At 36.7% G+C, this 13,427-nt stretch overlaps 1 protein-coding gene across 1 annotated transcript in view; it reads left to right on the forward strand.

Moving 5' to 3' along the window:
- Nucleotides 1–13,427, forward strand: part of POLR3B (RNA polymerase III subunit B) — a 79,929-nt gene that overhangs the window by 26,442 nt on the left and 40,060 nt on the right. The window contains exons 12-17 of the mRNA XM_009649472.2: nucleotides 1,966–2,127; nucleotides 5,443–5,643; nucleotides 6,706–6,868; nucleotides 8,781–8,934; nucleotides 10,966–11,040; nucleotides 11,781–11,879. Coding sequence (XP_009647767.1) covers nucleotides 1,966–2,127; nucleotides 5,443–5,643; nucleotides 6,706–6,868; nucleotides 8,781–8,934; nucleotides 10,966–11,040; nucleotides 11,781–11,879 — 854 coding nt within the window. The remainder of the gene's footprint in view (nucleotides 1–1,965; nucleotides 2,128–5,442; nucleotides 5,644–6,705; nucleotides 6,869–8,780; nucleotides 8,935–10,965; nucleotides 11,041–11,780; nucleotides 11,880–13,427) is intronic.

Genomic DNA, 13,427 nt, shown 5'->3' on the forward strand with positions numbered 1-13,427 from the left:
AACAAAACCGCTTAAGCAGTTTTTCAGCAAAAGTTCTCTGTCTGGAGTGGAAATAGGATTCCATTTTTGCCAAGGGTTAGCATACAGTGTTTGTTACTGCAGGTTTTGCAGTTTAGTGACTGAACACTAAGTGCTCTTGTATCTTGTAGAGTAGACTCTCAAAGATAATCCAGTCTTGCTCTCCATGAAGGCCAGTGGGAGCGTTTTCTTGCAAATCAGATGTCTGTCTTTAGTTTCCAGGTGCATTTGTGATGCAGTGAAAAGGATAGTTTATAGTTTAGTTAGCTGCTTTACAGTGTCATTTGCCAAATGCTTTGGTCAGCCCAGCGGGGGCATGTAGTTAGAGGAAAGAAAATGAAAGCTAGGCACCCATCCCAGTGATAGATGAATGAGTGGTTTGCTTTTTTGTTTCCAGAAGGTGAAGAAAAGTTGGGACTATGTCTGATGGAGACAATTAAAATTCAGTTTAATTCCGCACATACAGAAATTAAATTGTACAACTGACTCCAGAATGTCTTAGCTTGTGGTAGCTGAATACCTAGCTTGTTCAGCCTTACAATGCTTTGTACACTGGGAGCTACCATTTCTGGCATTGGTAGCTGCTGCATTTTTAGTTCTTCTGACACTTGGAGCTGCTCTAAAACAGAGTCCCAGGATAGGACTGCCAGGCTTTAGAATTTACACTGCTTGCTTGCAGAGCTAATCATTGTGAACACTTAAAATGTATCATGTAATGCAGATTTAAATGTTTTGGGAAGCTATTAGTGTCTGCAAGGAGAGGTTGAGCAAACTGCAGAAGCAAAGCAGATTGGAGAGCGAAAAAAGTCAGATCACAAACTTCAGTAGCCTTTTCCTCTTATGGGTGTTTTAAGAACTAGAAGTAATTAGTATGCATATACGGGAAATAATTGGCTTAAATTGCAGCACTTTCGAAGTTGTGTTGTTGGTTTGGTTTTGGTTTTTTTTTTTTTCCAGTTCAGCTGTGTTACATAGCTTCTTTGCTTAAACTGTAGACTTTAAGGGAGAAATGTGGAAGAGCATTGCATTTTCCAGATAGTAGCACTTCTAGAAATGGATGGCAGGTGTTGAACCAGGTGGACTCTCTCTGGGGGTAATTAGTTTTCCATAGATTGTGATTGGCAGAAAGTAGTGGGATAAAAGTGCATCTGAGTGAGGAAGCTGCCTGTGTAACCTGAGATATGTCTTGTCAGCCGTCAAGAGCAAAAGTTATTTGTGGGCCCCTAAAAAAGTCTCTTTTAGTTCTGCTTGTCCAGAAGCAATAGTAACTGTTTTGTGCTTCAGTGTGGTCTTGGAAACTGTGCACTGCTTCCAAACTGTGTGCTGCTGAGTTGCTTCCCCTAAAGGCCCCTTACAGTCACTTGGGTGCCTGCCTTGTCCATTTTGAGTAGCTCCTGGGAAGGGGCACTTTAAACAGTCTTTTTCAATTTTAGTAATAGAATATCTCAAAGTGACTCTTCACTTACTGCTTTACTGCAGCTTTCCATCCAGTATTAGAATAAAATTTGGTCCTGCCTTCAAATCTTGTAATTCAGGGTTGTACATTTTAGGGTATTAAATCTTTAAAAGAGTTTGTGACTTTAGGAAGGAAGAAGTAAATCAGCTGGATTATAATGTAGTAGATTAGGGGAAACAGTAAGTAAATGGGTAGCATACAGATGGACGGGTATGCTAAGGTATTGTGAAGGAAGGATTGTAACAAACCAAAAAGGGACAAATGGATAGGCTTAGACCATTCTTCTACTTGGTTTGCTTTCTGTTATGAGATAATTCCTCTAATATTGAACTTTAATTTAACAAGGCAAACAATTTGCGAGAAAAATATAATTTGAGAAATTTTTAACTGACAAGAAGTATAAAGGTAGAAATATTAAACATGTGTTCCCCCACCATTTCCCAGACCTGGGGAAGTATTTTTCCCTTAATCCAATTTTTTTGTATTTTTAGCTTCTGTCTCTTCTGTTTGAAGATTTGTTCAAAAAATTTAACTCTGAACTGAAAAAAATTGCTGACCAGGTAATCCCCAAGCAACGTGCAGCTCAGTTTGATGTAGTGAAGCATATGCGTCAAGACCAAATCACCAATGGCATGGTCAATGCCATCTCCACAGTAAGTATTTTTGTTTTCATTCTAATATGTGAAGTTTTTCCACCATAGTGAATGGTGGAAATGTGTAAGTTTTGTTCTGATGATTCTACTATCTTTGGTCATAAAAGAAAATCTATTTGACATTCTTTATAGATTAAAATTGCAAAACTCTGTCATGGGCAGAGCTTTTGGAATTCACTGAAGAATCATTAATCATCAAACCACTTTTTATTTCACCATTTATTTTAAAGTGATGTTTTCGTATTTGTGAAGGAATAGTAGAAACAAGCAAATTAAAAATAGCGGTCATGATTTTATTTATCCAACTTGCTGTCTTCTAGGTTCTACTTGACTATGTAGTTCATGGTATTTTTTTATTGTCTGGATTTAGCTGGGGTCAGGTTACATCATATGTCCAAAAGGTGGTTGAAAAACAGCAGGAAAACATCACGAACAGAAGACAGCTGGGGGTGGGAGGGTAGGTAGCCAAAAAAAAAAAAAAAAAAAAAAGCTGAATTTTGTGCTCTTTAAGGGCTGTGTCTTTATTCATATGAAGTTGCTAGTATGAGCAAATTTGCAGCATAGAAATTAGTACTTTTCTGCTATTGATACTCAACTGTTAAACAAGGAAAACTGCTACATGCCATATTATTGAAAAAAGACCCACCATAATTAAGCCTTTAAATATTTGTCTTGGTTAGATTTTAGCCTGTGTCTGCCTTCTACTAGAATGGATATTTTCATCTGTGCCAGTGGACAAGAACAAAGTACGATTACTAACTTTGTCTCTTACCTCACACATTTGCAAGAGTACTTTGTGAGATGGTTCCTGAAATCTATCTGCTAGCTTGTAAATGACTTTGAAATCCATGATTTTTTAAGAAATTAGATTAGTCTTAAGTATTTTAGTAGCTGGTAAAAATTTTTTACTTACACAGTTTTTAATCTTTGGAACTCTTGAGAGGGCTTTTCTGCCTAGCATGAAACTGAGGTTTTTCTTCAGTTCTTGTAAACAAAATTAACTCCACAAATTGCATCCAAAACCACCAACAGTCTGTTACTCACAAATCCCAGTGTTAAAGCTTATCACTATTTAATTTTATGAGTGCCCCAAATGTAGTTAAATCTCTACAGTGCACGTAACCAAAACAATTGACAGATTTGTTTCTCTAAATGCTAGTGCTTTCTTCTAGCCGGTGCCAGTTTTTCCATTTGGACTGACAGAGATAAATCTGCAAACTATTCAGTACATATTGTAGAGTCTTCCTTCTTCCACTATCTTTGGACTTTTTTTTTTACTGTCACATAAGCAGTTAAACACCATCTGCTCTTAAGCATTGAAAATAATTTCTCAGGAACAATGCCCAGTGCATACTATTCAAGAGATTAAGCAAATACCATAAAAATCATTCTTGGAAATGACAATCTCCAATCTCACCAGAATGCTTCAATGATATTCTCAAAGAGCATGAAATAACTCAGTGGGTTCATAATTGCACCAGTAGCATGCAAAAGAATTTGTAGTGCTACTGCATCAGCTGTACAGTGGTGTTCAGTGGTATTTGCTATAGGTCTTCTTTTTACCCTGGAAAATACCAGAAGAGAGGGTAGGTCAGGCAGTAATGGCACAGGCCTAATAGACATTTCAGTGTCTGCAGAATCGTCCGATGTCACTGAGGAAGCAACTTCCAGTTCATAGGAGTTTTCAGTAGGAAGTTCTACACTGGGGATGGTCTCACAACAGCCCTAGCCCCATTTGGGGGTTTTTGGACAACTTTTGAAGGAGTCAGTCTGTCGCTTCCAAAGCACAAAGTTTTTTACATTATTTCTTCAGGCAGCGTTTTTACCTCCCCTTTCTTCCAGTTTTTGAGATTTCAGTCTTGTGGGCAGTGAGGAAGAAACCACATGCTAGTTTGGACTACAGATGCAGTCGTTCCTAGCGTGAGGAAAAACTGCTCATTTATTGTATTCTTCCACTTATATTCTGATAACTCCCAGTCCTTAAAGAATGAAATGGTCAGTGAGCGAACCCTTGAGCAAGTGGGCAGGTTTCTTTTGACTGACTTAACTGTTGGGCATTATGTTTTCCCACTTTCTGTAACGAGAAAAAAAGGGAAGTTCTACAGACTATTTGATGGTCTATTTGATAGTGTCTGCAGTGGAAGCAAATAGCAAAATCATTTGGATGGGTGGTGGTTTCTTGCTGTTCACCACAAAATGGGTTTGTGCTGTTAATGTATAAATAAAGAAGCCAAGCAAATCGCCTTCTAAAAGAAAGGATTTCAGCGTAGTACAGCAAGTGAGCTTCAAATTATTTGTTAACATTGGTGAGCTGAGTTTATCAAAAAGGCTACAGGAATTAGCAGAAGGCAATCCTTGGGAAAGTGTTACTTCTGAGATCTTCATTGCCTTTGAACTGACCAGTAGCATGGTGGCTGGGGTAAATAGTAGTAATTGAGACACAAACTTGCTATATCCATTGACTCAGGTGTTGGGAACCGTATATGGAGTAGATCTCATTAAGTCAAAAATTGTAGCATCAAATGTCAAGATCTTACAGCAGAGATTATTAAATCTGCTTGGCATGGAAACATAATTGTGTCCTAGAACATTCTCTGAACTTTGTTCTCCTAATTAAAACCACAAGTGATACTGCCTGTGACAGTCCTGAAATGTGACACCTCTGATATATGCATGGATCTTGCATTTCATATTTGGTGTAATCCTACCAGCACAGTTGGATAGACCTAACACCCACCACCACCACCACCTTCTTCTGTGGCAAGACACATCAGTGAGTCTTTTTCCTCTGGATTCTAAAACCAAAAGACTTCAAGAAAGTACAGGTGGCTTTGATGTCAGACTTCTCCAGCTTAAATGCCTATTTCCTACAAAAATAACAAATCATGAAAAAGGCAGAATTGAAAGTTCGTAAACGTGTATTTCACTCAAAATACCTTTTTTTAAATACTCGAAAAAAATCTATAAAGGGAGAACAGAAAATAATTTTATTTAGCTAAATTTGAGTGTTGATTTACCTGTGAGGGACAGATGGTGATGATCTTTGTGTGATTGAATATATAATAACAAAAGTATCCTCTCATCTGAAAGAACAGTTCTTTTGTTTCAGCTTTGTTTAATACTTAGTACAAGTATGTTATCACTGGTAGTTTATACACAGATAGGTAATAAGAAAGTTGTTTTATATAAATGGGCAGCATTTGCTGTGCAAAGCTCCTCAGGTATCGTTCTGTCTAAATACTGAAAAAAGACATGTGGTGTCAAGACAGAGATAAACTGCAATAACTTTTTTGAAACGTTCCTTTTATTCTGCAGGGAAATTGGTCTCTGAAGAGATTCAAAATGGACCGCCAAGGGGTGACACAAGTATTGTCCCGCTTGTCTTATATATCAGCTCTGGGAATGATGACTAGAATCTCTTCTCAGTTTGAAAAGACAAGGAAAGTGAGTGGTCCTCGCTCACTACAGCCATCTCAGTGGGGGATGCTCTGCCCATCCGACACTCCTGAAGGAGAGGTGAGGAACTTCTGTTTTACTTTCAGTATTTCTTGTCCTGAGGAATGGAGACACTTTTTATTTTGAAGTAGGTGATCCTCTATCAGAGGAAGAATTCTGATGAGGATATTCCTGGAGAGATAAATTATCCTCAGCCTGGTAACATCGCTTGTGTCTTCTTATATCTCATCTATTTACATCCTGGTCCTCCTTACTATATTGCCTTTTTACTCCTACCTGAGTGGACTGGCTGGAAACTGTTCAGAAATTATTTGGCTGTATGAGAATGGCATGAAGCCTCCCATTTTTGCAGCAGAGCTGCTTGCTTTCTTTTGATCAGAGCAGAAAGAGAGGAGTCTCAAACTCTTATCCCTTGGTTCTGTAATAAATGTTCTGTTTTGAAGTTGCAGAGTCAACCTGCAATTTTTCTAAAAACATATATTATTATTACAGAAACAGATTCAGCCTTTAGCTTGAGGAAGAGAAACACCTTTCTGTGTTTTACTTTAAAGACATCATCCAGTTATTTCAACCAAACTACTGATGCTGACTGGTTTTTTTGTTTTTCTTTTTTTCTCTTTTTTTTCTGAATAGAAAGTACTGGAGGAACTCTGAACTTTCTGGCATAAGTATGTAGTCAATGAGCTAGTCTCATTAAGCAGCTGAAATAAAATTGCACTGTATAAGATACTTGGATATTTTTAATTTTAAAATGTTAAAGGTTGTGTTAGAACATACAGGGTATCTGGCAAATTTATAAATAGACTGATTCTGTATTTCCATTATGTTTGTAAGTAGCTGTTGCTTTGAGAGAGGAATACAGGGTTATACATGGTTGGATAACTTAAGAACTACAGCTTCATTGCCTATATTTTTCTTAGTTCGTAAATGCTAAAACATTTCAATGTGATACAGAAAATTCCTCCTTTCTTCCCTCCTAATTTGCAGTGTAGTTAATTTGTTTAATTTGTTTCACTTTATACTTTGACTTCTTTTTGGTTGTTCATAAGTATGGTTTTGGGAAAAAAAATGTGTAAATACTTTGGAATAAAATGGATAAAAGATGTATTTTTTTAATTTTAGGCTTGTGGTTTGGTTAAAAACCTTGCCCTCATGACTCACATTACTACAGATATGGAAGATGGCCCAATTATTAAATTAGCCAGTAATCTTGGAGTTGAAGATGTCAACTTGCTGTGTGGTGAAGAACTTTCCTATCCAAATGTGTTCCTTGTTTTCCTTAATGGTATGTAGCTTTTCAGCAGTCTGACTCTGATTTGTTGCTGATGGAAAGTTAGGCTTCGGAAACCCTTCAACAATTTTTGGAGCACAGTCAAGTGCAGATGCTGTTTTCCACATGTACATAATTTAATCTGTAAATATTTTGATAGGGTTAGGCAGAGTAGGCAGTCCACATGATGGCACTTAGTGGTCTGAAGTTGTGTCCTCAGAACTCTGACTGCAGATGTGTGTAGCTGGGAAATTGAAGCTTTTGCAAATTTCAGTGCTGTTTTTAAGTATACTTGCATAAGTAGGCACAAACATATGTACATATTACAGATTTGTTTGTTTATTCAGGCATTCACCAAATGAGGTGCCATTCATAAAGTACCTTTAAAAGAGAATAACGCTGCTAAATTTGTAATAACAAATTTAGAGCTTCATTTAATTTTACTGTAATCTTTATGTATTTTTGTAGATATTCATGCAAGTGCCTTTAAAAACAGAAAGGAAACACCAATTGTTTGCAAAGTTTAGCAATGGTATTATCTTTAAAACTACCTTTTAAAGGGCAGCTTGCTGTGTGAATGATTAGAAAAAATTAGACCTTGGAAAACAGGCCCCTCTGTTAAAGGGATGATTTGGCATCTGTGCTTTGCCTCTGCACACTTATGTTCCTTTTACAGCTGATCTTTTAGTGTTTCTAAATCAACAGGTACTATGATATCAGATTTCAAAATACTAACATTTTAAAAACTACAACTGTGATTTAAAAATAACCTTTTGTCAACAGCATCCACTTCCAGGGGCTAGTATTTAATGTCTGTCACCATGAATACGTTCTCCATTTACCTTTGAATTAAACAGCAGTTGTTCTTCAATCCTGCCTTTTCCCAGTAACATAAAAGCAACACTTGACCAAACTGCATTCCTTTGCTCTGCTTTTCTGTAGCAGTATGTTAAAGAAAAGGTTCAGTGAAACCATATGCACTCTTTTCTGTCTTGTTTTATGGTCCAGAAGGGAGTGCAGAAGAGAAATATTGGACTCTTCCCTCGCAAGCTCAGTCTGTGGTATGGAACAAGATGGTTATGTTCCCAAATGTAGATGATCTAGTATTAAGTGAGGCAAAACAATTTACTTTTCATTCTACTAGTTTGTGGGTTTAATCCATAAAAAAAATCAGGCTTGTGGATGGCTGACTTGATTCTGATTTAAACTTGTGACCTAAGAGGGCAGAAAATCTGTTAAGTATAAATCCTTTAAGCTATAAAGACCTTTGTATTGTCTTATAAACTCCCTAAACTGTCATGCTTTGCCTCCTCCTTTAAAGTTTTGTTTAAAGTGACACCATACTTATTTTTATTTTATATATTAAGATGACTTTGGTCAGGTGACTCTAAATTAATTTTACTCTCATTTTTTTCATTGTGCATCAGAATACTTAAGTATGTGCTGAAGTGTACTCCTAAGATAGCAATAGCTTGTTGAGCTAAGTTGAAGTGAAGGAGGAATTCCGCTGCTGTTGTGAGTAATCACATATATCAAAAATACTGGGTCTTTCCAAAATTTCTGACAAGGCAGCAGGACAGTTCCTTGGATCCATTTCAGTACAGGTGAAATTGCAGGCTTCTGAAGTGTTGTTTGCTTGTACACTAATTGGTGAATGGGCACCTGAGCAGAAACATACTTGAAGAAAGCAGGATGAAGCACACCATTTGGTTTCTGAAGCTATTTGGAGGCAAACAGAGAGATGACCTTGGAAATTCTAACACTTTTTTTTTTTTATGCTTACTGAGAGAAAAAAGAGCCAATTCTTATTCAGAAAAGTGAAATTTTATGAAAACTCTTACTATGTATGCTGGACATGATCAAAATTTGTAAGTAGAGTTTTGGATATGCAAAGAATGCACCACGAACTTACTCTCTTTCTGAATAGGTAACATCCTCGGTGTCATACGTGATCATCAGAAATTAGTCAACACATTTCGGATAATGCGTCGAGCTGGTTACATCAATGAATTTGTTTCCATTTCTACAAATCTTTCTGATAGATGTGTCTACATTTCCTCTGATGGAGGGAGATTGTGCAGGTAAACATCTCATCAGAATTATCTCACTAGTGAACTACTATAAACACTGTTTTATGCACTGTCAATACACTGGGTTAAGACTTTCACGGGTACAGATTTAAGCAAATTCAGTAGGACTTGAGCATCCCTTTTCTCCTTAAATGGCCCTCATTCAAAACAGACAGATCTGAGAAACATACTATATAGTCAAGCAATTTAAAAAAAAAAAAAGCCCAAATAAATCCTTTTTATCTGCAAACAAAAGTGAAAATAAAATGTTTCTTCTATCTTTTTTTTTAAAAAAAGGGGGGGAAGGGAGATTAAAATCAACCTGACTGGCAACTCTGGTAATGTCCAGTGTCCTTGGAGAGGTTTTTTACTTCTTGTGAAGTGAAAAACAAGCAGCCACTTGACTGATATCCCATGGGTGTGATATCACATTTTAGAATGAGAAGCTACTCTTTATATCTAAGGGCCTTTACTTCTGATGCAAAACTTCCTCAGGCATGTATACCTGTTTGCTATAATACCAAGAAGCATGTCTCTCAATTTTGGTTTATTTCATTGCTTACCCTTAAACAGATAGGGAATTCATAAACCTATAAGGAAGGTCTCCGCCTTGAGATGGTTATGCTCTTTATTAGACAGAAAGAGTGCCTGAATAGCAATCATGTCACAGAGGAAAGCAAAAAGGAATTGGATGGCTAAAATGAGAAAGAGCGGAACATAAGAATATTTTGAGACAGCAAATCAGGTTGATTTATAGTAGAGGATAGAGACCCCAGTCAGGTTGTGGCAGCGCTGTCCTAGGTTGTTTACAAGTAAAACATCTCCAGGCCCAAGTAATTAGCCTACAGAACAAGGCATAGAAGATGAACAAAAACGAGATTGGGAGAGACAGAGTAAATTAATAAAAATAGGCATATTTTAGCATTGACTGGCTGTGTGCATATTTTGCACGTACTTCAAAGAAGCAGCAGTCATAACTACAGCTGGCATTCCACCTCATTCATTAATTGAATCTCAGAGCACATTGAGTGCAGTTCGAGGCATGCTAAAGGCTCCAAAATAGTATATATGCTATCAGTTAATTGTACCTGGTCAGGAGATCCGGAGTACGGGCATATTCAGTGGCAGAGAAATCACTTTTCCAGTCAGTATTAGTATCAGACATTCTGTAGGCTTGGAGATGCAGAAGAACTTCCCGTTTGGAAAATAAAGACAAGTGAAATCGTGGATTTCCAGGAGTTTACCATGTTTGCTTTGTGGCATCCCCCCCATGCTGCAATTGTTTAGATACCCCTATTAACCATTTAGAAGTGCTCATTGGTCTTCAAACAGTTATTTAGACTTCAGAGTGGACTCCACAAGTATCTTGTAGCTATTTGCTGCTTTTTATAAGAGCAACTTATCCAAATAGCAACAGCCCTTGATGTTTCATTCTTGCATGCCATCCTTTGTGCCAGTGTTTTCTTGTGGTAAGGAAGCCTTCAGAGATACATGTGCTGTTGAAATTTATGGATTCATCTGAGGTTGCCCATAGTAAATGCCTGTACATTACATCATCTAAGTGGCAGCAACATACATTCTTGTATGTGAACACCTGAGCACAAACGGTTCATTCAGTGTTCTATGAAGTCCCTGCAATATCTATAGAACTCAATGCTGTTCTTGGCTTTGTAGATTGAGAAATCTTAATTCTTTTAAAACCATCAACAAAATGTGTAGGTAAAACTTATAAAATGTTAGGTTAAAGATTTAGAGGGGAGGGAAAAAACGCTTCTTCCTCAAAATTGAAATATTAATTTTTCTTGTACACTTTTCGGGTACTTCATAGACAATTATGTCAGTTCAGGATATCTGTGTATCAAACCAAGGTCTGAATAAGTACTGATTGTGTTTATGTGGCTATATCAGTTAACAGTTGATAAATTTTAAAAGTTGTTTATAAAGTAGGTTGTTTGTAGGCAGGGTTCTTACTGTAAGTATAAATTAAGTTACCTGCCTAAGTATTTGTATGATAATCCTTTTTTTTTTTTTTTTTAATTGTAGACCCTACATAATTGTCAAGAAGCAAAAACCTGCAGTTACAAATAAGCATATGGAAGAACTGGCTCAGGGATACAGGTACACAATTCAAGTACATCATATTCATCTTCACTGAGTAAATACTGTGTGGAAATACTTCAGTCAGTCAGTATTTCAGAATCTTGGGGTGAGCTATGTAGAGGAGAAGTCTACTCTCCTATATAAATTAATAATCGGTGTATTGGGAGTTTTCTGTTTAAAGTCAGATTAAGCCTGGTCTTCTTATTTTGTTACTGCTATGAAATTTGGTGATTATACAGAATAAATACATCTCACAGCCTCATCTTTCTGCAAGTGGAAGGCCTGAGGCAGTACTGTACTTCTCCTGTTTGAAAAGTCAAACACTTTGAAGGAATATCACCTTGACTGCCCTAAACTGGGTACATTCAGAATTAGTTTTGAAACTTTAGTTTGGGTGTTTAAAAAAACACACATACACAAGAGCATTTAAATTTAGCTTTAACTAAATTTTGCAAAACCATCACAAAAACTTACTAGATTAGCCTCATATTTGTCTACATTGTCTACATACAGGAAGTTCAGATAAGTACCATTGGTCAGTCAGGCTGTGTGAAGCAGTGAATGGGCAAGGAGATTAATTTTTAAAAATACATTTTTCTTTAAATATGTAAAATGCACAGAACTTTTAATGTAAAAGTATTTCTCTAGTTTAACTTCTACACATTGCATTCCTTCAATATATATATTATGTAGTTTTATTTCTGCAGAAACCTAAGAAAAGACAGTACTTCTAGTATAATTTTTTAATTTAACTGTAGGAATTTTGAAGACTTCTTGCATGAAGGCCTTGTTGAGTATTTGGATGTGAATGAAGAAAATGACTGCAACATTGCACTATATGAACACACAATTAATAAGTAAGTATGCATTCAGACTAAACACCGTTGCAGGAAAAACTTTCATAGGGTGACTCTGAAATGCAAGCGTATGAATAATCTTACTGTTTTCACACATACACACTATACTCCCTTGCTAATGGTTGAAACAACTCCAGATGAAAGCTAAAGAAAGAAATCTGTTTACACGCATCCTAAATTATCCATAGGATAGTTAACAAAAAATGGTTTCGGTTTTGGGAGATCTGTTCCTGCTTCTAACTCTCAAAAATATGAAATGCTTGAAGGTATACCCTTTGTTTCTGTGGATGTGGCTTTTTTTGTTCTAATCATTGGGCTGCTCATCATAAGTAATTTTATACAATAGGAATCCAGAAGACAAATGGTTCCACATGTTAAATGATGATCTTAGCATGTCATGACTGTCATTTGGAAAAATCCCTCTTATGGCTGTAGAGGGACCCTAGACAACCAATTTACACTAAATGTCAGAAGTATTGGAATGAGAGCTTCCTTTTGACTGTTGGATGTATAATAGGCCCTGATAAAAGTGTCTGTATCATTCTGTATATTCTTTGCCACATATGTTAAACCCATTCCTGGTATGTGATTTTAATTTAGAAAGATTTCCAGATTCATTGTGTTTTCCAGATACATGAAGGACCTGGTGCTTTGGTTTTTTTCCCCTATCTTGTGACTGTGATTAAAAAACCCACATTAAAGGAAAGATTCTTTTACATTTTTTAAGTGCTCCTATCTTTTTACTTTTTTTTTAATGTTTCTCTGACAATATCCTGTCAACCAAAGGCTGCATATAAGATGTTAGAAGTTATGTCTGTGAAATGTTTGATCAGTAGATTTATGCAGAAAATGCATTTTCTGAATGTTCTGTCCTGGTCAGATACTCATGGAAGCCAATAGAAATACATCATTGATTTCAGTGGAGCTGGCTGAGACCTTCAGTTATCTTTAACCTTTGCCAGATGAAATGCATTAACTCTTCTAATTAAATTGTATTGCTCCTGCCCAAGCTTTTGAAGACTTTATCACTTTAAGAAATTACTCTTGCGTGCTTTGGCTGACTTCTGTATACATGAGCAAAGAAGAACACACACGATTGCTGTCATTTGTGCCAAAATTATATAACTTCCACAAAACACCAAAGCTGAAAAGTTTAAGTTACAGGACACCTGACTCAGCTAGGAAGATTAATGGGACCGCATCACATGAAATCACTGTTTAGTCAAAAATAGGAGGAGACAGTGAAATTCCAATGGACTTGTGTGAGGAAATGACTCCACAATAACTGCCAAAAAAGTTTGGGAGATTATTGTGTTGTCCATCAACTTGTTTTGAGTTTAGCTTCAATGCTTGTGGCAAATAGTGCCATAAGTATCTGAGCTTGCACCATATGAGAAATTGCTCCTTAGGTTTAGCAGTGATATTCCCTACATCCTGAATAGTTGGTTTGTGTACCCCCTTCCCCCAGCTGATCATTTTGCATTTTAAATGGTGCGACCATGTTGGTACAACTTGTTCTGGTAATACAACTGATACAATCCACTATTG

The sequence above is a fragment of the Egretta garzetta genome, unplaced genomic scaffold (genome assembly GCF_000687185.1).
Source record: "Egretta garzetta isolate BGI_Z169 unplaced genomic scaffold, ASM68718v1 scaffold782, whole genome shotgun sequence".
Taxonomy (NCBI): domain Eukaryota; kingdom Metazoa; phylum Chordata; class Aves; order Pelecaniformes; family Ardeidae; genus Egretta; species Egretta garzetta.